Source organism: Muscardinus avellanarius (assembly GCF_963383645.1).
Source record: "Muscardinus avellanarius genome assembly, chromosome: 6".
NCBI classification, from domain to species: Eukaryota; Metazoa; Chordata; class Mammalia; order Rodentia; family Gliridae; genus Muscardinus; species Muscardinus avellanarius.
Window position 1 is genome coordinate 93,056,550 of NC_137791.1, and position 26,952 is coordinate 93,083,501.

Genomic DNA, 26,952 nt, shown 5'->3' on the forward strand with positions numbered 1-26,952 from the left:
CCATTAAACTATCATAGAAAGGAGACTACAATTATTAATCGTAGTTCTACTAATGAAATCATAGAACTGCTACTCCTGTTTACTTGCAAATCAAATAGCTACAAATACAAAATTGTTATTTGGCCCCAATCTTTGTGTGTGTGTGTGTGTGTGTGTGTGTGTGTGTGTGCATGTCACTAGGGATTGGATACAGGGGCATTCTATATCTGAGCTATACCCCCAACCCTATTTTATTTTTATTTTGAGACAGGGTCTTGCTAGGTTGATGAGTCTCACTACTTGCTGAGGCTGCCCTCAAACCTGCTATCCTCCTGTCTCAGCCTCCCAGGTACTAGGATTACAAGTGTGGGCCACCAAGCCCGGCTGGCCCCAATTTGCCTTTCCTACTGCATAGCTTTCATACCATTTCCTGTTCTTGTAATATCTTTCATTAAAACAGGCCTCTAGTTGCCTAATTGAAAGCTATTGTCACCAGTTTCTCTCAACAGTTAGCACCTGCCCTAAAAATATTTCCCATTTTTTTTGTGTGTGTGTGTGTGTGTGGTACTGAGGGTAGAACCCAGGGGCTTTTCTACCTCCAGGATATACTCCCAGACCTATTTTATACTTTATTTGGAAACAGGGTCTCTCAGTAAGTTGTTGAGAGCCTCACTAAGTAGCCGAGGCTGGCTTGAAACCTGTGCGATCCTCCTGTCTCAGCCTCCCAAGCACTGGGATTACAAGCATGCGCCACCACATCCCACTTTTCCCCCTATTTCTGACCTTAAACTATATGGTGAACAGGAAGGCAAATGAGAGAAATGGGAATTGCTTTATATGTGTGTGTGGTACTGGGAATGAAACACAATGCATTCTACCTCCGAGCTACACCCCCAGCCCGATTTTTTAATTCTTTATTTTGAAACAAGGTCTCACTGAGTTCCAAAGGGCCTCATTAAGTAGCTGAGGCTGTCCGTGAACCGTGATCCTCCCGTGTCAGCCTCCTAAATGCTGAGATTACAAGCACATGCCACGACACCCAGCTATTGCTTTTTTAAAAAAAAATATTAGATAGCTGGACACGGTGGTGCAGGTTTATAATCCCCAGGCTTGGGAGGCTGAGACAGAAGAATCGCAGAGGTTCGAAGCCAGCCTCAGCTACTTAATGAGGCTCTCAGCAACTTAGTGAGACCCTGTTTCCAAATAAAATTTAAATAGGTCTGGGAGTATAGCCCGGAGGTAGAAAGCCTCTGGGTTCTACCCCCAGTACCACCAAAATAAAATAAAAATAAAAATATATTAGATAATAGATGTATTTTTATTGAAACAAAGAAAATGTCTTCATTTGATAAATTAAGCTTTATATAAAGCTAATTCTAAGAAATGTGTTAAAATTTTTCAGCATGAGAACTTTGACAAGAGACTGTTCAACAAAGAACAATGTGTAACTGACCCACTTACTAACTCCCCCACTGGACATGGAGTAAGTCACTTCTAGGTACAGTTGTTCGTTTGTTAGTTGAAAATGCTTTTTTTTAATTAATGGGATTTGAGAACATAATTAGGATTGTATCCATATCTGTCACAGAATAACAAATCACCCCAAACTTAATGACTTTCACCATGCAATTATTTGCTCCTCTTCATTTCTTTTTTTTTTTTTTTTTTTTTTTGAGGGGAGGATTGAACCCAGAGTTGTTCTACCTCTAAGATGCACCCCAACCCTATTTTGTATTTTCAAACAGGATCTAAACTGCAGAGCCTGGCAGCAAACCTCTCATTTCAGACTCCCAAATGCTGGGATTACAGGTATGTACAACTATGCTCAGTTTATTTTTAATTTTTATTTTTCGTGGTACTGCAGATCAAGCCCAGGGGTCTACCTCTGAGCTACATCCCCACCCTTATTTTCAGTTTTCACTTTAAAAACAAGGTCTCACTAGGCTGATAACTCTGACCTTGAACTTTGCCATACTCCTGTCTCAGGCTCCGAATTACTGGGATTACAAGCATGCCCCACCATGCCTGGCTGCAAATAACTTTGTAATGCACCCAAAGGTCCAATACATTGAGGACGTTGAGGAAAATACAAGACACTCTATGTTCTTATGACCTGTATAATAAAGTGAATCCAGTGTAAGTTTGTACGTTTAATGTTAGCTTAAATTGACCTCGTGCAGCTGCTATATGGCTGAGTACTGCTGACTTCATTGTAACTCCTTTAGGGGTGTGTGGTACTAGGCACTAAACCTAAGTCTGGAACATACTAGTCAGGCACTCTGCTACTGAGCCACAGCTCCAACCCTGAGCCAGTCTTGTTAAATTGCGAGGCTGGCCTCAAACCTGTAATGTTGTGGTTCAGCCTCCTAAATAGCATATTAATCTGATAGATTTCAATGAAAACAAAGGGCAAAAACCCTCTCAGATTTATTCTAATCTCCACACCCAGCCCAAGCAGTGCTTATCCTAGCACAGAAAGGAACATTATATTCTCTATGTGGTGGAGAATGTAATGAGTGCAGAAATGACTTTCTGTATCTCAATAGTATCTTTTGGAGGGGGCATTCCTATAATCCCGGTACTTGGGAGGTTAAGATAAAAATCTCAGGTCTGAGGGGAGCCTTAGCAGTTGAGATCCTCTTTTGAAAAGGGGAAGGTGCCAGGCATGGTGCACACGCTTGTAATCCCAGCATTTGGGAAGCTGAGAGGAGGATCGCAGTTCACAGACAGCCTCAGCTGCTACTAGTGGGACCCTTTGCAACTCAGTGAGACCCTGTTTCAAAGAAAAGAATTTTTTAAAAAATGAAGCTGGGGTGTAGGTTGGAGGTAGAATGCTCCTGGGTTCCATCCCCAGTACTGCCAAATAAATTTTTTTTAATTATAAAATCATCTGAGTTGCGCACCTGTAATCCCAGTACTTGGGAGGCTGACACAGGAGGATCTAGGTTTGAGTCAGTATCAGCAACTTAATAAGGTTCTCAGCAACTTAGACCCTGTTTCCAAAAAACTAAATAAATATTGGGACCTGGAGAATGCCCTGAGGCCCAATCCCCAACACACACACACACACACACACACACACACACACACACACACACCACACACACACACACACACACACACACACACACACACACTGCTGTGATCTTTCAGCAGGTCACATGGGCAAACAATCTCAGAAATTATACTTGCAAATCTGGAAAATAATAAACATAGGCATCATGCTTTTTAAAACTTTATTTCAACATAACTATGCTTATAGAAATATACTCATATTGGTTAATAGAATGCATTTAACTTATCCTACACAATTTCAACCAAAATCTTGGTACATGGTTTAAGATTTTAAAAAGGATCTGCAATCTGCCCTATTACAAATGTATATAAAAGATCCTCCATCAAATGATGCTAAAGAAGGCAGCAAGAACCTTGAGAAATATACCTTTGGTTTGCCTCAGAAAAATAACACGTATTGCACTGTAAAGTTTAAAAAATTGGTGCAACAAAACATTGTTGTAATGTTACAATGCCAGTTTAGAAAGTTCAGTAACTAATGCATATGGAAGAGGGTGGCAGAGTGCCTACATACACACACATGGAACTGTAAAAGCTATCTGATTCAGTTAATATTTCATGTAGACTGTAAATCTACACAAACCAAGATTCAGAAAATTTTTAAAATCTGAATTAACACTATCAGCTTACTTCATCTGCTGAGGTTAACAGGAAAACTCAGCACACTAGCTTTTAAGTTTTTCTGACCGCAAAGAATATTAAGTTTCTTCCCCAGCTTTTCAGTCCAGAAGTGACAGTCTACTATAGGCAAGGTACTCCTTCCACTGTCAACATTCATGGGGTGACATGCGATGAGGTCAACTTGGGTTTTAATTTTTATCAACACTCATAAAATAGTCCCCAAAGTAAAATACCACACGCCTTTAGAAGTGATTCTAAAGGGAGGGGGAAGACAAAAACAAAACGGCCCTTCTTGGAAGACTAGATTAAAACATCTTGCCACAGTTATAAGTCTTATCAAAATAATGTAGCCCCTTATGAATGATGCATCAATAAAAAAGTAGCCCCAAATATGAAGCAGCTCTGAAAACGAGGAAAAAAAAATATAACTTAAAATATCTTGAAAACCAATGTGAATACAGGTTCAAAAAATAATTAAAAGATACATTTCCATAAGGCTACCTAGGATTAGGCTTATAATGTATTCTAGTATTTCAAGTTTATCACTAGTTACTAAAAATCAATTTACAAGTAACATGTTCATTTTTGTTCTTTTATCAAAAGGGAAAAGTCTATTTTTAATTCTATTGGGGGTGGGGAGACTAGAAAAGATTAAAACAGTCCCATGCAAATATCACATTTTTCAAATGGAAGAACTCCCAACTGGACCAGAAGTTCCAATTACTAATATACTTTTCATTGAAACAATTTTTATTAAGTACAAATACATGGCATTAAGGTTCAGGACCTAATATAGGCCTGATTATCAAGTCCTTGTTTTCTGGAAGAAAGGCCTCAAGTCCCAGTCAATTTCCAGTAACAATGTTTTTACAGATCAATTCAATAGGGGTTTTAATTTCCTTCATATTTATGTTTTAGCATTCTAGTCTTAAAGACTAGGTTAGAAACTGGTCAATTTCTGAGAAGGCAAAATTTCTTTCTTTTGCAGTATGAAAGAATCCACAAAGACCTCTTCCCTAAGCAGATTCCAAATCTCCAATCTTTGCTTAAGATGAATCTTTTTCAATATGTCAAAAGTAACTTAGGTAAAATGTGCTTATTAACATTAAAACTAGTTGTTAGACTTAACTAGCTTTATAATTTAAAACATAAATATTTGCAGCTTGATCAATCCTGCTGACAATGATTGTCGGAGCCTAGAATTCAACATCAAATCTCATGCACACACACAAACACACACCATTCTCACACGACTTACTTATGTCTTGAGAGAATCTTCTGCTTCTTTAAATCTTTGGCCTCCCAGTCAATTCCAAGTTTAAACAACTTTTAACTCAAACTTCACTCACATTTTTAAGACATTTTCCACTCATACATTAATGCTTATCCTAATCTTTCATGTTCTACTGCCAAAATCTGAAGCCTGCCTCAAAGTTCACCAGGTAAAAAGAGAGAAACAAAATATGAAGGGGTCATTTCAAAACAGAACATGGGAGCTGAGAATTCAAGACTCCCTACGGGGTCTATACTTTATTTTACTGCAATAACAGCTCCTAACATGAAAGAAAGAAAGAAAAAAAAACTATGTTGGATTCTTTATACTCTCTGGCAACTGGCCAAAGAACCTACAAAACAATTTTGGAGTACACACCCTTTGTCATACAAAGTGCCCCATAGGAACACCAGATAGCTGCAATTCAGTTGAGGCCTCATCTGTACAAAGCAGCTGTCACGAGGACAGCCAGGATACCCACTAGTTTGTGGAGATCCCTGAGAAAGTATGACTTGCAAGATCTGGACTGTATGCAAGTTCACCAGCCTTTTTCACTGTGTCATCATAGGAAGTTGCAGCTGGCTTGCCAGAACTCATACCACCTCAGTCTAGATTTGCCTTGTAGCAGTTATGGCTTTGGAATCTCACAAGTGATACTCTGTACAACTTGAAGGAATAATTATGTTTCATAATTCCAGACTTGCAGGTTCCAAGTCTTACTTAGTTCTTTATTCAGCTGAGTAGCCACAAGGACACCAAACATCTCTCTGTAAGAAAAGGTTTTCCTCACGGGTAACATTACACTTTAATTGTAACGTTAACTGTAATATAGTTGTACCAGAACAGGCAAAATATAAAAATGAAATTAAAAACAAAAATAGCTGGTTGGAATTTTGAGATAAAAATTTGTTCAAAATGGAACCTAGTGGCTTATTTATTGCAAAATCCAAAGATAGCTGTGAATTTACTATACTCATTCAATAAATAATTTATATGAAATACAGATTCTGGCATAGATATAAGATATGAAAATGGATTGAACCTGCATGTTTCATTTGCTCACAAACTTGCACACACTACTCTTCTGCAAAAAAGACAACTGCAGCAAAGAAAAACTGCCCTTTTGCAAACAAGCCTAAAAAGCATCCCTCCAAAGAGGCCAAAATAAACATGCATATATATGTATAAAGTGTTACTGTTCAACACAAATGCTATTTCTAGAAAAAATTTAACTGCATAGGTTAAAAAAAAAACAATGTGCAACATCTTAAGCCATTAAAGCACCAAAAAAAAAAAAAACCACACACACACACACACACACACACCAAAAAAAATCACTGTTTTTATGCACACACAAAAATAATGATCAAAACTCAGGAAGTAAATACCTGGACTGATACTTTGTCCACTGCTGAGAATTTTTCTTCAATTTAAATGTCTTTTTTCATCTCTAAAGAAATCTTAAAGTGCTAACTTTATATAAAGCAGGCAAAAATTTCAAGTAATTTGCTATTAAGCCAATTTTTATAGAGCTAAACAAACTAAAAAGTCAACTAAAGTGATCCAGAAGATAGACATGGAGAAAATCTGACAAGGTGTAGCTGGTCAAAGCAAAACAATGCTATTATATCATCTTGGCCTTCCCATTTCAACTGATCGCTTAAACTAAAAGATTTAGGTATCTGCTGGTTTTAGTATACTAACTCCCTTGGGTTTGCTAAAATTTATACATCAACAGGTATACATAAAGTCCTAAGAAAAAGAATGCCACTTAAAAATCAACATTGGACATTAATTAAAGCAATCTTAAACAGCTGTCTACTACTATAAACAAATATAAAATTTAAAAGCTCTTGCAAACTAAAAACTGCAACTGCATCCAAAGTTTAATTACTCCTGCCCTTTAGCTGCTTTTTCGAGGAAGTATACATTAACCAAATGGCGATTGAGGTGTTTGCTATAATCTTTTTCCTTTCTAAAAGAACGATCACAGAAGATACATACAAAATCCCCCTCAGTTACCCTGACTGCCAATGCTTCCTTTGCATTTTTTGTGCTAGTGTCTTGTGGAACTGGACGAGCCCCGTGCAACCCAGAATCATCACTGCCCTCTGACATGTTGTCACTTAGGTCGCTCCCATCGTGACTGTGAATGCCTTCATCTTCATCAATTTCCTGAGACTCACTCACTGCCACAGTGACAGGGGGAGAAGCCGGGGCAGTTTTGGACACTGCTTCACATTCTTCTCCTGGCGAGGGAAGAAGCAATGGTGAAACTGGTTCTTCAACTGCCAAGTCTTTACCAAGGAGATTCTCTGTTGTGTTCTGATCAGTATCGATTTCCATTTCGGTTGAATCAGTCTGATATTTATCATCTAAAATTTCACCCTCTGGTATATTCAACTTTTGTCCAGAAGATGAACCACTGGTAGATTCCTTGGTAGCAGCAACATCACCTAGATTTTCACCTTCTTCTGCTGCTCCTATTTTTTGAAGAGGGCCTTCTTTATTTCCTTCACCTTCAGGGAACGGTTTTTGGTCTTTTGACTCTTCTTGTACATTTTCCTTTGGCAGTGGTGATGGTGATGCTGAGAGATCCTGTGTACTTGTACTTTCCTTTAAAACCTGGCTATCTTTAACCGGCACTAAACCAACTTCAATAAGGACTTGTTCCTTCTGTGCCATTTCACTCTGTATGTTGGACTTTTCCTTTCTATTATCTTTTCGAGGAGAAGCCTTTTGAGTAATTGGCTCTTTGTCAAGAGGAAGATCTATGGGAGGCGGCGGCTCCACCTGAGCAGGCTCCAAGGATACAGCAGGCTGGGTGGGAGGCGGGGGCTCCATCTGAGCAGGCTCCTCGTGAACAACCTCCAGGTGGGCGGGGTCCATAGGAGGTGGCCGCTCCTCAGGATCAGTCTCCATGGGGGCAGATTCTATTTGAACAGGCCCCTCTGGAACAGCCTCGGGAACAGGCTCCATCTGAGCAGGCTCCTTCTGAACAGGTTCCTTTTGAGACGGCTCCTTCTGAGCAGGCTTACTGGTTTTTTTACTTGATTTATTTTTAGGAGTTTTCTTCTTTGTGCTTCTTTTCACATAGGTATTTTGCTTTTTATTCTCCTCCACTTTGCTTTCACCCTTTGGCATTTCCTGACTATTTCTGGATCTGTTTTCTACCTTCTTTTTCTTTTTCGCCACAGGTTCCTCATCATTCACGGGATCATGAGAGGAATGGGCTTCAGCTTCCATCTTCCTTTTACTTTTCTTATTTTTGCAAGATTTTTCTGAATTATTTCTTGTATGCACATCAGTCTCTTTAGTTTCTGTTGCTGACTTGCGAGTTCTAGTAGTCACTTGGATCACTGAGACATTGCTGTAAGGTTTTTTCTCTTTTGAAACATTATCTTTTTTCTCCACTTTTACAGACTTCTCACTTTTCTTTCCAGCAACATCCCCCTTTATTTTTGTTTGCTCTGTTTCTGCTTTTTCATTGGTAATATTATTATCAGGCAAATTAGCCTCTCTCTTTTTGGTTTTCTTTAGTTTCACTTTTGAGACATCCATTGTTTTACTGGGACAAGTAGGATGCTTGGATTTGAAATGGTATTGTAGATTACATTTCTTGGAAGCTGCATAGTCACACACAGGGCAATTGAACTGCCGTGGGTTCACATGAAGCTCAACGTGTTTTTTAAAGTTGCTTCTATCTGCTGTTTTATAATCACAGTGAGGGCAATTAAGAGGTTTAGGCCCATTGTGAACCTGTCTTGCATGGCGAGTTACTTCATGTTGATTAGAGGCCACATAACTGCACTGATCACATTTAAATGGTTTCTCACCTGAAGGTAAACAAGAAGTGTTAGCAGACATAGATTAAGACATAAAGAATAAAATATACTTAAAAGGAATTGTATAAAGTAACCACAAAGACTATTGAAAAGATTATCATGCACCTTACATTTACCATGTCTGTATAGCTTTTCTCTAAATCTTAACACTGTTTCTCAAACTCATAAAGGAATAATTATCTCAGCCAACTGTCATCTTCAAAAAATTTTATAGTGCTATTAAAAAACAAAGATTCATCAGGAAACAGAATTATTGGCAAAGTATAGCTGGGCTCTGGATGTTAATTTTGGGGCAAGGCTGCTAACAAAATATTTTTAAAAGTTTTCAATTAAGGTAAATTAAATGTACATCAGAGTAGAATATAAATTCCCATCCATTATAAATAAATTTAGGGAAATATTTTCCCCCGGGCAATACCCCAGGTCGTGAGTACATGGTTTTCAACTCTGCCTTGGCCTAAGGGAGCAAAGAGAGCCAGAAGCTTTCTGATAAAATACTGACAAAAGCTGAGGCAAGCCTTGCTGAGAACCCAGAGGCATTCTACCTCCAAGTTATACCCCCAGCCCAGTTTTACTTCTTATTTGGAAACAAGGTCTCACCAAGTTGCAAAGAGCCTCGCCAAGTTGCCGAGGCTGGCTTCAAACCTGTGATCCTCCTGTTTCAGCCTCCCAAGTACTGGGATTACAAGCGTGCGCCACCACGCCCAGCTCAGAGCAATCTTAAAGCAAATAAATAGCCAAGATAATTATTCAGAAAACTTTTTCCTGTCAATTTTTCTATAAAATGGGCATCTAAACTGTAATACATGAGAAACAGACAAATAGATACAGTATGCAACATAAGCAAACAGTCATAATCACAGATACATACAAAACCAGAGCCACCCCCAGACCCAGGCATAAGAATAACACATTCTACCTGAATACATACCCATCTAGATCACACTCTAGTAAATATTATCAAATGGTATCCATACCCCACTGGTCCAATGGAATGCATAGTAGAGAAATGGAAATTGACATTTATGAAAATTCATCTCTCAAACATTCTCAAGTTATTACCAAATTTTACTGAAGTTTTTCATAAAGCAAAATTCAAACAAGTAAAACCATGTAGATGTTAAACTTTACTGATTAGAAGGTGGTGATAATATTCTCACAATCACAAAACAAACACTTATCCAGGTCAGATTAGATATGTAGCAATTTTTTTTTCAGGAGTGAGTGGGAGGAGTTGAACATTCACCATGAGCATTTTACTCAAGACTTTTTTACCTTTTATTTTAAAACATGTCTCACTAAGTTGCTTGACACTGGCTTCCTCCTATCTCAGCCTCCCAATTACTGGGATGACCATGCCTGGCAGACAATATCAGAAACAACATGCTGCTGTAGATACTATTCTATACTTGGTCCTACAGTGTCCTCTCCAATAAATGATCTAAAAGGAGACAAACATTTGCTTATTATGTATAGATACATAGTGGAGAAATTAAGCACAGTGGCTAAGAAGTTCCTCCAAAGTTAAGACTCTCTGAAAGACAAAATATGGATTTTGCAATTTGCTTATGGAACACCTTGAGCAAAGTACTGAAACCTCTCTACTGCTCAATTTCTTCATATATAAAATATTCCCTAAGTGTTGTGAGTTATAAATAATCTGATCCATACAAAGTAGTTACATGGAACAGAAAGCATGCATTCAATATGATAACTGGTAGCTTCTCACTTTTGGAACCAACTAGTAATTTTTAGTATGAGTAAATAACAAGGAAAAAGATTCAAGTATTTACCTTGTCTTTCCTATTTTAAGCCCTACCTCTGAGTAAATAGTATCCAGTGAATGGGGTTTTCACTTCAAGAAAACATTTGTGCTCATAAAAAAGAATTTAACTAAAATGTCATTACCCTAGTTAATAAGAATTTCTACACAGCAAGCATCAATCCAGGTATAAGCCTCCATACTTATGAAATGGTTAAACAAAGGACAAGAAATTTTGTTTAAAATTTGATAGCATGAAGCTGGGCATGGTGGCACATGCTTGTAATCCCAGGATTTGGGAGGCTGAGAGCAGAGGACCACAGTTCACAGACAGCCTCAGCTACTTAGTGAGGCTCTCCACAACTTAGTGAGACCCTGTTTCAAAATAAAGAATTAAAAAAAATAGGGCAGGGAGTGTAGCTCGGAGGTAGAATGCCCCTGGGTTCCATCCCCAGTGTCAAAAAATAAAAAATTGGGGATAGGAGATAAGGGTGTAGCTTAGATGCAGAATGCCCCTGGGTCCCATCCCTGTATCGCAAAAAAAAAAAAAAAAAAAAAGAAAAGCACAGCCAGAAACAGTAGTGTATAATCACACATACTGGGAAGGCTGAGGCAGTAAGATCACAACGTTGAGGCCACCCCAAGCAACACCGCAAGACCCTGTCTCAAAGATCTTACTAGGTGGTGGTGGGTACTGAACCAAGAGGCATTCTACCTCTGAGCTATACCCCACAAGCCTTTTTATTTTGAAATAGGATCTAAGTTTCTGAGTTTTGCCTCAAACCTGTGATCCTCCAGTTTCAACCTCCCAAGTACTAGAATTACAGGGATGTGCCACCACGCCTGGCTCTTAATTTTAAAAATTGGGGAAAAAAAAAAAAGAAAAATACCAGGTATGGTGATGTATGCCTATAATCCCAGTACCTGGGAGAATATGAAACGGGAAGACTTATGTTCAAGACCAGCCTCAGCAACTTAGCAAGAATCTCGCCAACCTATTGAGAGTTTATTTCAAAACAAAAAAAAAATTTAAAAAAGGGCCGTGGGTGTAGCTTAAGAGTAGCATGCCTCTGGGTTCAATTCCGAGTACCACATACAGAAACAAACAAAAAGATTCTTTTTCTGTGCTAGGGATTGAATCCAGGGTACTCTACCATTGAGCTACATCCTCAGCCCTTTTTATTTCTAAGAATGAACAAAGTTGCTCAGGTTAGACTCAAACTTGCCATCCTCCTGCCTCAGCCTCCTGAGCAGTTGGGTCAACAGGTCTATACGACTGGGACTGGCCTGAGACAGAGAGATTTTTAAAAAATATTTACTCAGCTTGTAATCCCTATGCTTGGGAGGTGGAGACAGAAGAATCGTGCAGGTTCGAAGCCAGCCAGCGCTGGCTTAAGAGACCCTGTTTCCAAATAAAAATATAAAAAACAGGTCTGGAGTGTAGCCCGGAGGTAGAAGGGCTTCCAGGAACCCCAGTACCACACACACACAAAAAAAAAATTAGCAAGCAGCCAACCATTGTAGCACATGCTCCTAATCCCAGTACTTGAGGCTAAGACAGGAAGATTGCAACCAGCCTTAGCTACTTATGCCCTTCACAATTTAATAAAGCCCTGTTTCAAAATAATAAAAACAGGACTGCTTGCTTCAACAGCACATGGAACAATACAGAGAATATTAGCATGCGCAAGGATGACAGACGAATTTTTGAAATGTTCCATATTTTTCCCCCTGGTAGTGGGGATAGAACCCAGGGAAATTCTACTTCTGAGCTACACCCTCAAGCATATATTTTTTAAAATTCTTTATTTTGAAAAAGGGTCTCAGCCGGGTGTGGTGGCGCTTGGGAGGCTGAGACAGGAGGATCATGCAGGTTTGAAGCCAGCCACAGCTACTTAGTGAGGCTCTAAGCAACTTAGTGAGACCCTGTTTCCAAATAAAATATAAAATGGGTCTGGGAGTATAGCCCAGAGGTAGAAAGCCTCTGGGTTCCACCCCCACTATCTCACACACACACACACACACACACACACACACACACCCCAAAAATAAATAAATAAATAAATAAAAAATAAAGAAAAGAAAAAGAAAAAGGGTCTCACTGAGTTGCACAGCTCCTCACGAAGCTGAAGCTGTCCTTGAACGTAGATCCTCCTGTCTCAACCTCCCAAATGCTGGAATTGTAGGCGTGCACCACCCCACCCAGCTCAAGTGTTCCATATTTCTAAGAAATGACATAAAATTTATGCAAGTAAAGAAATATTCTAAAGCTGGGCGTGGTGGCACACTTGCGATCCCAGCATTTGGGAGGCTGAGACTGGAGGATCATGGTTCACGGACAACCTCAGCTACTTAGTGATGCCCTCTGCAACTTAGTGAGACCCTGTTTCAAAATAAAGAATAAAAAATAGGGCAGGGGATGTAGCTCAGAGGTCAAATGCCCCTGGGTTCCAGTCCCAGACCTACAAAAAAAAAAAAAAAAAAAAATTACAGAAAAGAAAAAAAAAAAAAAAAAAAAAAAGCCAGGCGTGGTGACACATATACTTGTAATCCCAGTACTTGAGAGGCTAAGACAGGAGGATCACAGGTTCAAGGTCAGCCACACCTTTGACAGATTCTATTTCAAAATAAGAAATAAAAGTAGGCTAGGGATGTAGCTCAGAGGTAGAATGCCTCTGAGTTCAATTCCCAGTACAAAAAAAAAAAAAAAAAAAAAAAAAATTCTAGGCATGGTGGCACACACCTGTAATCCCAGTACTTGGGAGGCTGAGACAGGAGGATCACAGGTTCAAAGCTAGTCTTGGCAACCTAGCAAAACCTGGTTTCCAAATTAAAAAAAAAAAATTGGGTTGGGGTATAGCTTGGAGGTAAAATACCTCTCAGTTTAATTCCTAGTACCACAAAAAAAATTTTTGAAAAAAAACAAAACAAAACAAAACAAAACACAATAATAAGCCAGGTGTGGTAGCGCACACTTGTAATCCCAGTACTTTGGAGGCTGAGACAGGAGGATTATAGGTTTGAAATAACCCTTCACAATCTAGCAAGGTCCTCTGCAACTTAGTGCATCCATTTACAAATAAGAAATAAAATTGGTCTGGGAGTTTAGCTTGGAGGTGGAATGCCTCTGGGTTTAATCCCCAGTGCCACAAAAATAAAAAATAAATAAGAGAAAAACAAACAAAAAAGAATACTACAGGAGCTAAGGGGATAGTATAGCTCAGTGGTAGCATGCAAGAAGCCCCGGGTTCATCCCCAGCATCACAAAAAAAGCACTAAAAAAACAAAAACAAAACCCCAAACAACAAAAAATTATGAGATATCTTTGCAGTTGTTCAAATAAATAAAAATCTATAATTACACCTAACTTTTATTACTGACTTAAGGCAAAAATGTACAACAATATAAAGTGAATCATATATATAATAAAAATATTTCTAGTAGTCACATTACAAGATAAAGAAAACAGGTCGCTGGGTGTAGTGGCGAACGCTTTTAATCCCAGCATTCAGGAGGCTGAGACCTGGAGGTTCGCGGTTCAAGGACAGCCTCAGCTACTTAGTGAGGCCCTCTGCAACTCAGTGAGACCCGGTTTCAAAATAAAGAATAAAAAATAGGGCAGGGGGTGTAGCTCGGAGGTCAAATGCCCCTGGGTTAAAAAAATAAAAAAAAAAAAAAACAGGTAAAATTAATTTTATTGCTTGTTTAACCCAATATATCTAATTATGACATGTATTCAATATTCTAAAATGTATTAAATATGTTTGTTATACATATTAGATATAACTTATTAAATATATCTACTAAAATCTTTTATTTTTCCTATAACTTAATATATACTATGCATTTAATAAAACTCAATTCAAAAGAGCTGTTTATCACAAGTGTAATAGCCACTGGCAGCTACCCAAATGGACTGTACATATCTACAGTACTTAGTAAATTAGAGGAGGTAAGTCTACAATGACTTTTGACAAACATCAAAAAATGTAGCTTACTTTCCATACATAAACATACATTCTAAATCCAAAAGGAGAATACTCTGCTCAGAAGTGCTGCTTCACCCAAAGTCATTAGGACCAGAGTAGAAATTTTCTATTTAAGAACACTTAAATTAAGATTTAGCCGGGCGTGGTGGTGCATGCTTGTAATCCCAGCATTCGGGAGGCTGAGACCAGAGGATTGCGGTTCGCGGACAGCCTCAGCTGCTTAGTGAGGCCCTCCGCAACTCAGTGAGACCCGGTTCCAAAAAAATAAAAAAATAGCACAGGGGGTGTAGCTCAGAGGTCAAATGCCCTCGGGTTCCATCCCCAGACCCCGAAAAAAAAAAAAAATTAAGATTTAACTGGGTATTGTGATGCAAGCCTGTAATCCCAGAGATGAGGGAGGCTGCATCAAGAGGATGGCAAATTTGAAGCCAGCCTCAGCAATTTAGTGAGACAGACGTTCTCAAAATAAAGAATGAAAGGACTTGGGATGCAGCTCAGTAGCAGAACACCCCTGGGTTTATTCCTCAATGCCACAAAATAAATAAATAAATAAACAAACAAATAAATGCCTTAACATTTACTTTTTAAATTTGGCCACTTACATATTCTTAATAGGGATCAACTCTCCACAGTGATCATGATTGTTTCAGTTTCTACAAATGGATCAATCTCCTACTTATTACACTCTGCACTTTGTTATCGGTTAATAAATTGATACCCTAGATTATTCTTTTAAGTTTAACTTGAAAATAAGTTCTCAAAAACTCCAACAAAACACATTTTTTTAGAACCCAGGGGCTTTCTACTTCTGAGCTATATCCCCTGCCCTATTCTATTTTTATTTTAAAACAGGATATTACTAGGTTGCTGAGAGTCTATGTTCTGAGGCTGTTCTCAAACCTCAAACCCAAATGTTGAAACCTGAGAAGGACAACCCCCTGACACCTGGCAATCACACACTATGAAGGTCAGCATTAGATGTTGGGGGGATGTGAGAAGGGTAATTTCTACTGAAGTCACAGAATTATGAAGATTTGATAAAAAAAAAAAAACCCTACCTCAGAAAGAGTGCACAAAATTTACATTGAATTTTAAGGAATTTCACCTATGGAATGTTACTGATTCCCACTTAAATTTAGCTACACACGAATAGGACACTGACCACCTCATATAATTTCTAAATTTATATTGAAAATATGCCATAGATGACTCAATTGGAGGTCTAAATTAATTTCTTTGTAATGGTATTTTACAACAAAAAAGAAAAACCCCAAAATACCAAAATTAAAATAACGGCAATTTAATGAAACTGGTTGAAAACTTTGTTTCATACCAACCTGAATGAGTGCGCATATGTCTAGTTAGATGAGTCTTCTGAGAACTTGAATAAGGACAAAGTTCACATTTATAAGGGCGCTCTCCTGCAAAATTATAATAATGAACAGTGTTTAAATGTAACAAAAGACAATGTAACAAATTAAGTACTGAACATGTTTTAGCAAAGATTTTCTTTTTCCTGTTCCTAGCAAAATAGTCAATTTATCATATATTAGAAACGTTCCTAGCAAAATAGTCAATTTATCATATATTAGAAACGTAAATAGTTTATTTCAGAATTTATGTAACTACATTATCTCAACTTTGTGGACAAAAACAGTACCACTGGCTTTCTGAATTCTTTTTAATTTTCAGTGATGTTACATATATTATTACATTAAGAATTAAGCTGTGCTGGGCATGGTGGCGCACACTTGTAATCCCAGTACTTGGGAGGCTGAGACAGGAGGATTGCGTAGGTTCAAAGCCAGCCTCAGCTACTTAGTGAGGCTCTCAGCAATTTAGTGAGACCCTGTTTCCAAATAAAAAATATAAAATAGGTCTGGAAGTTCCATCCTCAGCACCAAAAAAAAAAAAAAAAAAAAAAAAAAAACTTAGGCTGTGCTAGATACAGTGGTGTATTCCTGTAATTCCAGCTACTTAGGAGGCTAAAGTACAGCAAGTTCCAAGGCCAGACACCAAGCAATTTAGGTATCTCCTGCCTCAAAATTAAAAATAAAAGGACTAGGAATATAGCTCAGTGGTAGTGTCCCTGGGTTCAATGAATCCCCAGTATCCATTCACCACCAAAATGCACATTATTAGACATAAGAGAAATACAAATCAATATATAGGCACCTACCTATAAGCCCAATATGTGGGAGGATGAAAACAGGAAGATCACAGGCTTGAGGCCATCTTCACCAACTTAGCCAAGCCCTTGGCAACTTAACTCTGAGGTAGAGTGCCCCTGGGTTCAATCCCCAGTCCCCCCCCCCACACACACACACACACTATTGTCAAGGTGTGATGGCACTTGCCTGTAATTCCACCTCTCAGGAGGCTGAGGCAAGAGGATGGCAAGTTGAATGCCAGCCTAAGCAACTTAGGTGGACTTTGACTCAAAATAAAACTGGGGGTAGAGCTCAGTGACAGTGCTTGCCTAGCATGCTGGAGGACCTTGTTCTATCCCCAGGACTATCAGAAAAAAAGACCAAATGTACTTAATATTGACATGTAAAGATATTCTCACAGAACATTAAAAACTATGTGATTACAAAGTCACAGTAGAAATATCAACCTTAAAGGATAAATAAGAAATGAATGATAGTTATATACATAAAATCAATTACATAGACACCTAAAGCTGGGATACAGGTCAGTGGTAGAGCCTTTGTCTAGCATGTGGGAAGCCATGGTTCACCCCACCACCACCACACATGCACAAAATAAATCAGAAAAGGCAGGGCATGGCAGCACATGCTTGTAATCCCAGTATTGGGGAGGCTGAGACAGGAGGATCTCAGGTTCAAAGCGAGCCTCAGCTATTCAGTGAGACTCACACCAATTTATTGAGCCCGTTTCAAAATAAAGAATAAAAAAATAGGGCTGGGGGTGTAGCTCAGAGGTAGAATGTCCCTGGGTTCAATCCCCAGTACTAAAAATTAAAAAAAGAAAATTAAAAATACATACCAACTGTGAAATTTTCCCTTCTCTCCACTTTTTCTCTCCTAAACCTGCTCAAATCAACAAAGTTATTGTTGAGAGTCATCTTTTGTTTTGGGGAACTGTTAAAATTGCTTAGTGACAGCCAAGTGTGGTAATGCACACCTACTAATCCCAGTAATTTGAGAGGCTGAGACAGGAGGATTGCAGGTTCAAAAACAGCCTCAAAAAATAGTGAGATTCTCATCAACCTACTAAAACTGTTTCACAATACAAATCTAAAATTAGGGCTGGTAGCCTGGTTTGGTGGCACATGCTTGTATGGGACTACAAGCCAACTGGGAGTACTTGGGAGGCTGAGATAGAAGGATAGCAAATTCGAAGCCAGCCTGAGCTACTCAGTGAGACCCTTTCAAAATAAAGAACAAAAAAACGTGCCTGGGGTATAGCTCACATGTAGAATGCCCCTGGGTTCCCAGGTCCTGCAAAATAAATAAAAATAAAAAATAAAAACAGGGCTGAAGGTGTAGCTCAGAGATAGAACACACTGGGTTAAAATCCCCAGCATCAGGGGATTAAAAAAAAAACTGGTCAAAAAATTAGTCAGTCATGGTGGCATATGCCTGTAATTCCAGCCTTGTAATTCCAGCAATTGGGAGACTGAGACAAGAGGAACTCAGATTTGAGGACAGCCTCAACAACTTAATGAAACTCTCAGGAACCTAATGAGACTGTTTCAAAATAAAAAAGGCTGGAGTAATCTTGGAGAAAAAAATGCCCCTAGGTTCACTTCCCAGTATCAGCACCCCCAAAAAATAATAACAATTCAGTAAGAGACACTGGGGTGCTGGTAAAATTCTATGTTGGCCTGCATGGTGGTTATATGTATTCATGAAAATTCATCACAGTGTACAAGTCATGTACTGGGCTGAGGCACAGCTCAGTGATATCAGCATTTGTGTAATATACAAGAGGCCCTCAGATTTCTAGCACTGAGGGGGGAAAAAAAGCTCTGTACTAAACACAGGTCATAGTTATTACCTCAATGATCTTTTTTTTTTTTTTGGCGGGTCTGGGGATGGAATCCAGGGGCATTCGACCCCCAAGCTACACCCCCTGCCCTATTTTTTTATTCTTTATTTTGAAACGGTCTCACTGAGTTGCAAGGGGCCTCACTAAGTAGCTGAGGCGGTCCTTGAACCGCAATCCTCTGGTCTCAGCCTCCCAAATGCTGAGATTACAAGCGTAAGCCACCATGCCCAGCTCTCTCAAGGATCTTAATTATTGGGTGTTTTGTTGTGGTACTGAAGACTGAACCCAGGGACACTCTACCTCTAAGCTACACGCCCAGTCCTTATACTTTCCATTTTGAAATGGTATTGATAAGCCACCCTGGAAGCCTTTGATCTTCCTTCCCATCCCAGCCTCCCAAGTCCTGAGATGATAGGCATGAGCCTTTGTGTCAGGCTTGGGTTTTCTTCTTTTCAAGACATGGTCTTCCTACATCGCCCAAGCTGGCCTGGATCTCCTAGGCTCAAGTGATTAGCCTCACCCTTCTGAGTAACTGGGACTACATGTGCACTCTACTATACCTGGCTTGGCAATCTTAAATATTGTTATTTTAATTTTTCTTTCTAATTTTTCATTGTACTGGGGATTAACCCAGGGACATTCTACCTCCAAACTACACTGCAGCCCTTTAAAATTTTTTTAAATTTTGAAACAGGGTCTTGCTAATAAGTTGCTGAGGCTAGGCTTGCAATCCTCCTTTCTTGGCCTCCCAAGTATTGGTATAACAGGCATGCACCACAAACCCAAGCAGGCACTAAAGTTTTAGAAAAACTGTTAAACGAATATGAAGTATTTATGGATAATGTATACAAAAGTATCTATGTTTAAGATATTGTATATGAGATTATTCTAACAGTTTATCTAATACAAACCAGTGATTATTGGATAGGATTGCCAACTTCCATATTTCTGTAATGTTTGAACTTTATTTATTTATTTATTGGTGGTACTGGGGTTCCTGGAAGCCCTTCTACCTCCGGGCTACACTCCCAGACCTATTTTTACATTTTTAGTTGGAAACAGGGTCTCCTAAGCCAGAGCACGCGGCTGGCTTCAAACCTGTGCAATCCTCCTGTCTCTGCCTCCCAAGCACGAGGATTACAAGCGTGCACCACCACGCCCGGCCCTGAACTTTATTTTGAATTAACTAGTGGCAAAGCATGGAGATAATCACAGGTTATGTGAAATTCCAAAGGAGTTGGACATTTTTACTGGACTAGCTCTTAAAGCTTTTAACACATTTTCTGGGGCTTAGAAATCTTACAGCTAAAGTCTTTCTTGTAATTGGATTCCTCTGCAAGTTTCATTTTATACACACACACACTCTCTCTTATTGCGGTACTGGGATGAAAACCAGGGGCATTCTACCTCTGAGCTACAGCCCCTGCCCTATATTTTAGTCATTTTTAAAAACAGGGTCTTACTAAGTAGCTGAGGTTGTCCATCAACCTCAGCAACCTCAGCGGAGATCCTCCAGTCTCCGCCTCCCAAATGCTGGGATTACATGTGTGGGCCACCATAGGTGCGCGCACGTGCGTGCGTGCGTGCGTGTGTGTGTGTGTGTGTTAGTGCTACTGGGGGTGGAATCCAGGGGCTTTTCTACATCTGGGCTATACTCCCAGACCTATTTTATACTTTTATTTGGAAACAGGTTCTCACTAAGTTGCTAAGAGCCTCACGAAGTAGCTGAGGCTGGCTCAAACCTATGCAATCCCCATCTCAGCCTCCCAAGCGCTGGGATTACAAGCGTGGTGAGGCTAGCCACAAACTGATCTTTCTGTATCAGCCTCCCAAATGATGGGATTACAAGAGTGTGCCACCACACCCGGCCAAGTTTCATTATTTAAACCTACCACTTAGCAGGGGAACATGGTAGCACATGCTAGTTATCCCAGTACTTAGGAGGCTGAGATTGGAGATCACAGATTCGAGGCCAGTCTTAGCAACTTAGTAAGGCCCTGTTTCAAAACAGAAGAATAAAATAGGGCTGGGGGTACACCTCAGAGGTAGAATGCCCCTGGGTTCCATCTCCAGTCCCCCCAAACAAATCTACCACTTAAAGTGGCATCAATTCCTCTCCCCACTTTACTTGTGGGATTCCATCCCAAGGAGTGTTAACTCCTGCCAACATCCTACAGCCCCCTTCCATCTGTCACCCAGGAGTATAATACCAACCAGGTATAGTGGCGCACACCTGTAGTCCTAGTACTTGGGAGGCAGACAGGAAGATCACAGATTCAAGGACAGCCTCAGCAAGTAGTAAGACTCATCAACTTAGTGAGAGCTTGTTTCAAAATAAAAATAAAATAGGGCTGTGAGTGTAGCTCAGAGATGGAATGCACCTGGGTTCAATCCCCAGTACCAAAGAAACAAATAAATGAACAAACAAAAAAGAAACAAGCTCAATACTAGATTACTCTTTGTTTTGTTCAGACAAGTCATCAGGCACAAATGTACCAATTTGTACAGGAAACTGTACTAGAAGGGTGAAAATTAAACAGCCAGAGTGGTTGGTACACACCTGCAATCCCAACTACTTGGAAGGCTAATACAGGGGGTTCCCAAGTTTGAAGCCAATTGGGGTAATCGGTGAGATCCTGTCTCAAAATAAGAAATGAAAAGATCTAGGGATATAGTTCCATGGTAGAATATACCTGGTTTTGATCCTCAGTGCCTCAAAAAAAAAGAAAAAAGAAAAGAAATTGCCATGCATGGTGGCACTAATAATCCCAGTACTTAGGAGCCTGATTAAAAAAAAATGAAGGCCAGCCTTACCAACTGATTTCAAAATTAAAAGGGATGGGGGTTGTATCTTGGGAGGCATAATTAATGCCTTTGTGCTCAATTCCTACTACCAAATAAAAAAGAAAAAAAAACTGAACAAATGGGGGAAAATGTGAAAATTAACTACCAAGAGTCCAACACTATTTCTTTTATCATCATCATCATTTTTGGTGGTACTGGGAATAGAACCCAGGGGCATTCTACCCCTAAGCTACATCCCCAGCTCTATTTTATTTATTTTGAAATAGGGTCTAAGTTGCAGATGGCCTCACTAAGTTGCTAAGGCTGGCCTTGAACCTGTTATTCTCTCGTCTCAGCCTCTCAATAAGGGAATTACTACCATGCACCACCAAATCTGGCTCTCTAACATCTTTAAAAAAAAAAAAAAAAAAAAAAGACCTCTTACCGGGCATGGTGGCTAACGCTTGTAATCCCCACGCTTGGGAGGGTGAGACAGGAGGATTGCATAGGTTCGAAGCCAGCCTCAGCTACTTAGTGAGGCTCTCAGCTACTTAAGTGAGACTCTGTTTCCAAATAAAATATAAAATGGATCTGGGAGTATAGCCCAGAGGCAGAAAGCCTCTGGGTTCCACCTCCAGTACCACCAAAAAAAAAAAAAAAAGCAAAAAATAAAAAGGCTTGGGGTGCTGGATGTGGTGACACAGACTTATAATCCCAGTACTTGAGAGGCTGAGACAAAAGGACTGCAGTTCACAGACAGCCTGAGCTACTTAGCCAGGCTCTCCACAACTTAGTGAGACCTTGTTTCAAAATAAAGAATAAAATATAGGGCTGGGGTATAGCTCAGAGGTAGAATACCCCTGGGCTTAATCCCCAGTACCAAAAAAAATAAAGAGCTAGTAATGTAGTGTTAAAGAGCTTGCCTAGCATGAAGGAGGACCTTGGTTCAACTTCCAGGACCAAACAAGAGGCGTTAGGGAGAAATGGGAAATGACTGCCAATAAATAGCAGCTTCTTTTCAAAGTGATGAGAATGTCCTAAAACTGATTGTGGTGATGGCTGAACAGCTCTGAATACACTAAAAACCACTGAACTGCACATTTCACTTATTTTGATGGTACTGGAGATCGAATCCAGAAGTGTTCTACCACTGACCTAAACCCTCTCCCTATTTAGTGTGTGTGTGTGTGTGTGTGTGTGTGTGTGTGTGTGTAGTGTTCAGGATTGAAACCCAAAGGCAGTTGACCTCCAAGCTACATCCCGGGTCCACTTTATTTAATTTGTGTGTGTATGTGGTAGGGGGTACTGAGGATGGAACTCAATGTCATTCCACCATCAAGGTACACCCTCAGCCCTTTTTTATTCTTTTATTTTGAAACAAGGTCTCATAAATTGCAGAGGCCCCCACTTAAGTTGCTGAGGTTTGCTTCCATGTGATCCTCCTGTCTCGGCCTCCCAAGTACTGGAATTAAAGTATGCAGCACCACACTCGGCTTTATTTACTTATTATTTTTATTTGGAAACATGGTCTCACCAAGTAGCTGATGCTGGCTGCAAACCTCTGGTCCTCCTGTCTCAGCCTCCCAAGTACTGGAATTATAGGCATATGTCCTTACACCCTTTTATTTTTGTTAATTTGAAAAAGCGTTTTTCTCACTAGGTTGCTGAGAGTCTCACTATGTTGCTGAGGCTGTCCTCAAAACTGTGATCCTACTGTCTAAGCCTCCCATGTACAGGAATCACAAGCATGAACCACCAAAGCCAGATTGAATTACACTTTTAAAATTAACATATTACGCCCGGCGTGGTGTAAAAATTACACTTTTAAAAGTGTAAAAATTACACTTTTAAAATTAACATATTACGCGGACAGCCTCAGCTACTTCGTGAGGCCCTCTGCAACTCAGTAAGACTCGATTTCAAAATAAAGAATAAAAAATAGGGCAGGGGGTGTAGCTCGGAGGTCAAATGCCCCTGGATTCCATCTCCAGACCCGCAAAACTAAATAAATAAATAAAAATAAATTAACGTATTACATGATAATGAATATACCTCAACAAGATTTTTTTTTTGGGGGGTGGTACTTGGGTTCCTGGAAACCCTTCTACCTCCGGGCTACACTCCCAGACCTTTTTTTTATATATATTTGGAAACAGGGTCTCTTAAGCCAGCATGGATCCCAAGCATGGGGATTACAAGCGTGCCCCACCACACCTGGCTAACAAGATGTTATTTTTTAAAAATTAATAACAAATATGCCAGGTATGACAAAATATGGACAACTCTTTAGTGTAGATGATGGCTACATGCCTCACAGCATTTTCTTTACTTCTGAGATGTTTGAAACTTTTCATGAGAAAAACTAAGCAAGTTTCAACAATTCTTGGTGCCAGAGATCAAATCCTGGGCCTCAGGCATACTAAGCACCTGCTGTATTACTGCGCTATGCTCCCAACCCCTCAACTCTTGATAGATTTGTGCTTATGGACTAGAAACATCCTTTTCAACCTGTATGCACTGGAATATAGTGAATACACAACTGTTTCTTATCTGAAAAACAATTCTATTTTCCATGTGCATGTCTGCTTTCTTAGGAAAATGGTTTTAACTAGTGATAATTTCACCCGTCTTTTAAAATCTAACTTCTACGCCGGGCCTGATGGTCCACGCTTGTAATCTCAGTACTTGAGAGGCTAAGGCAGGAGGATTGAGGTTCCCTGCCAGTCTCAGCAACTTAGTGAGACTTGTTTCAAAATAAAAAATAAAATAGAGCTAGGGAAGGGATGGCTCTGGCTCAGGGGTAGAATGCCCCTGGTTTCTGTCCCCAGCACTACCAAAAAAAAAAAAAAAAAACCTAACTTCTCACATTTCTATATTTTTGGGGAAAAGACAAGCTGTTCCATTCAGGAACCAACACTACAAATCAAATGATTTAAAGCTAGACTTTTTTTTATTAAATGGAACTATACAAGGTTAATTACTGGGGTCTTCCTTTTTATATAAGCCCTCAATTCCTGTAATAAACTACACTACTTCTCAGCCATGTTCTCTATCACCAAACTTAAAAAGCAGTCTAATTTTGGGAAATGGTCTACCCTAGGTTTTTATTTTTATTTTTCTGTGGTACTGGGGATGGAACCTAGGGGCATTCTATCCCTAAGTTACATCCCCAGCCCTATTTTTGATTCTTTATTTTGAAACAGGGTCTCACTGAGTTATAAAAGGTCTCACTATAAGTAGCTGAGGTTGTCCGTAAACCATGATTCTCCTGTCTCAGCCTTCCAAATGCTAGGATTACAAGCATGAGCCACCACTCCTAGCTAACCTCTAGGTTTTTAGAATATATACTTTAAGAGTCCAGTGCACACATCTATAATCCCAGTACTTGGGAGGCCAAGATAGGAGGATCACAGATTCATGGCCAGTCTCAGCAACTTAGCAAGGCCATTTCAAAATAAAATACAAAATAGAACTGGGGTTATAGCTCAGAGGCAATGCACCCCGGGGTTCAATCCCCAGTAACACATATGAATGCTTTACCAAGGGCACTGGTAAGATTTCTTATGCCTAGTTCTCCAAATAACACTTACTGTTGTTCTATATGTTACTTTAATTATCCAGCCATATAAACTTTTATCCCATCTTAAAAAAAAAAAAAATAGGGCGCAAGAGGTTAAATATCTTGTCCAAGATCACAAGGAGAGCTAATGGTGGAAGTTGGGATTTGAACCCTTTTCCCAAGCACTATTTATTGAACTACTGATTTAGCAATCAGATGTTGAGAGCCAAACCCATGGGCCTAGAAAGCTTTCCTTACCTGTATGAGTCCGAACATGCTGGACATAATTGTTTTTTCTGTCTGAAAAGTAGTTGCATTTGCCACATGTGTACACTTTCCTTGGAAAATGGTTTCTCAAGTGTTTCCTCCAGTGATACTCGCTCACTGTTGTGTAAGTGCAAATGATGCACTTGTAGACCCGCTCATTATCTCCAGCTCTGGTGTGGTGCTTCAGGTGTGCCGTGTAATGATCATACCGGTTGGTGTTGTAACCACAGCGGTCACAGCGGATGGGGCCCTTAGAGAAGTCTCCCTCTTCTGCAGTGGAAGAGCCAGACTCCCTGGCTTTTGCTTGCTTCTCTGCACTTTCTTCCACAAAAAGTTTCTTGGCACTATGAACTCTGATGTGATGCACAAACTGTTCCTCAGATTCTGCTTCATACTGGCATGGCTTGCAGCGGAAGGGTTTGGTCTTCAAGTTCTTGCATTTGTCCTCTGCTCCAGGTGCTTCAGGAGGAAGATCTTTATTTGAGCTGTAAATTTCTGGGGCAGCTGATGGTTCAAATACAGGCTGTGGCTCTACGGCATTGAGTTCCAAACTCCTCAGTTCCATGTTTTCCAGTCCATTAGGTTCACCTTTTATTTCAGGAGATTCCTCAAGTCCTTCTCCCTCACTATCTGAAAAGTTATTATCCCCAACAGGCATCAATTCTGCCATCTGTCTTTCTTCACCAACCAGGTAATCACAGCAGCTGCCATTTACTTCCCCAGTTAAGGCCACGTTTGCTAGCATGATAAGCTGAGGTGCAGCCAGTTCAGCTTTGGAGAGGTCATGCAGGTCATACATGTCGTTGGTTAAGGCCATGCCAAGGCTGCCACTGCCAGTGAACAGCCCTCCTCCTCCAGAAGACTGCCCCATCACCTGGGTAGCCATGACTGTATTCTGAATTAAGAACATACACACAAACACACACACAAAAAAAGAAAAGTACCAGTTTAAGTGCAACTCTTACTTGCCTAAAACCAAAGCATTATTCTAATCCTTCATGAATTAAAAAACATTCCCCAAAACAACCTTTAAAACTAAACAAAAAACTAAACACCACCGGGTGTGGTGGCTCACAATTGTAATCCCAGTACTTGGGAGGCTGAGACAGAAGAATTGCAGGTTTGCAGCCAGCCTCAGCTACTTGGTGAGGTTCTCTCTCCAGCTTGGTGAGAGCCTGTTTCAAAAGTAAAGAATAAAAAATCGAGCTGGGGGGGGGGTGTAGCTTGAAGGTAGTATGCCCCTGGGTTTAACCTCCAGCACCACATGCACTAAAAAGCTTTGTCAATTCCTAATTCTCTTTGTTGCACGCACTTGTACATGCACTTTTTCCTGAAAAAATTTCTACCAATTGTTTGTCATAATGTATTCATCAGACCAGGCAAGGTAGCAGACCTGTAATCCCAGCTACTGAAGGAGGAGGATAGCAAGTTCCAAACCAGCCTGGGCAACTTATCGAGATCCTGTCTCAAAATAAAAAAGGGCTAGAAATATAACTCACTAGGTAGAGTACTTGCCTAACAAGAGTGCCCAAAAGAAAAAAAATTGTTAAACTTAACACAGGGGTTGTAAGTAAGCCATTGTCCTTCCAATTCTCGTGGTCTGAATGAGAAAGCCAAGAAATTCACAAGCCATTTTGTGTACATGTTAAGTACACAAGTCTGGAAGGCAGCTAACAACTGGTTAACTGAACTGAATGTCATACGAACTAAACAAAGAAAAAAACTGTTGCGAAAAAAGTACCACTTTGTCTCTTCTAATTTTGATGACTTCCCAAATTTAAAAG

General features: G+C 39.8%; 1 protein-coding gene across 1 annotated transcript; it reads right to left on the minus strand.

The window, feature by feature from the left end:
- Positions 1–6,838: 6,838 nt before the first annotated feature.
- On the minus strand, positions 6,839–26,063 carry REST (RE1 silencing transcription factor; the record flags this gene model as incomplete). Its single annotated transcript, XM_080697914.1, has 3 exons — positions 25,160–26,063; positions 15,882–15,965; positions 6,839–8,784 (listed from the first exon to the last, which is right to left on the minus strand). Exons 1-3 carry the CDS (start codon positions 26,052–26,054, stop codon positions 6,839–6,841), a joined length of 2,925 nt encoding a protein of 974 aa, XP_080554040.1. The 5' UTR covers positions 26,055–26,063.
- Positions 26,064–26,952: the final 889 nt, after the last annotated feature.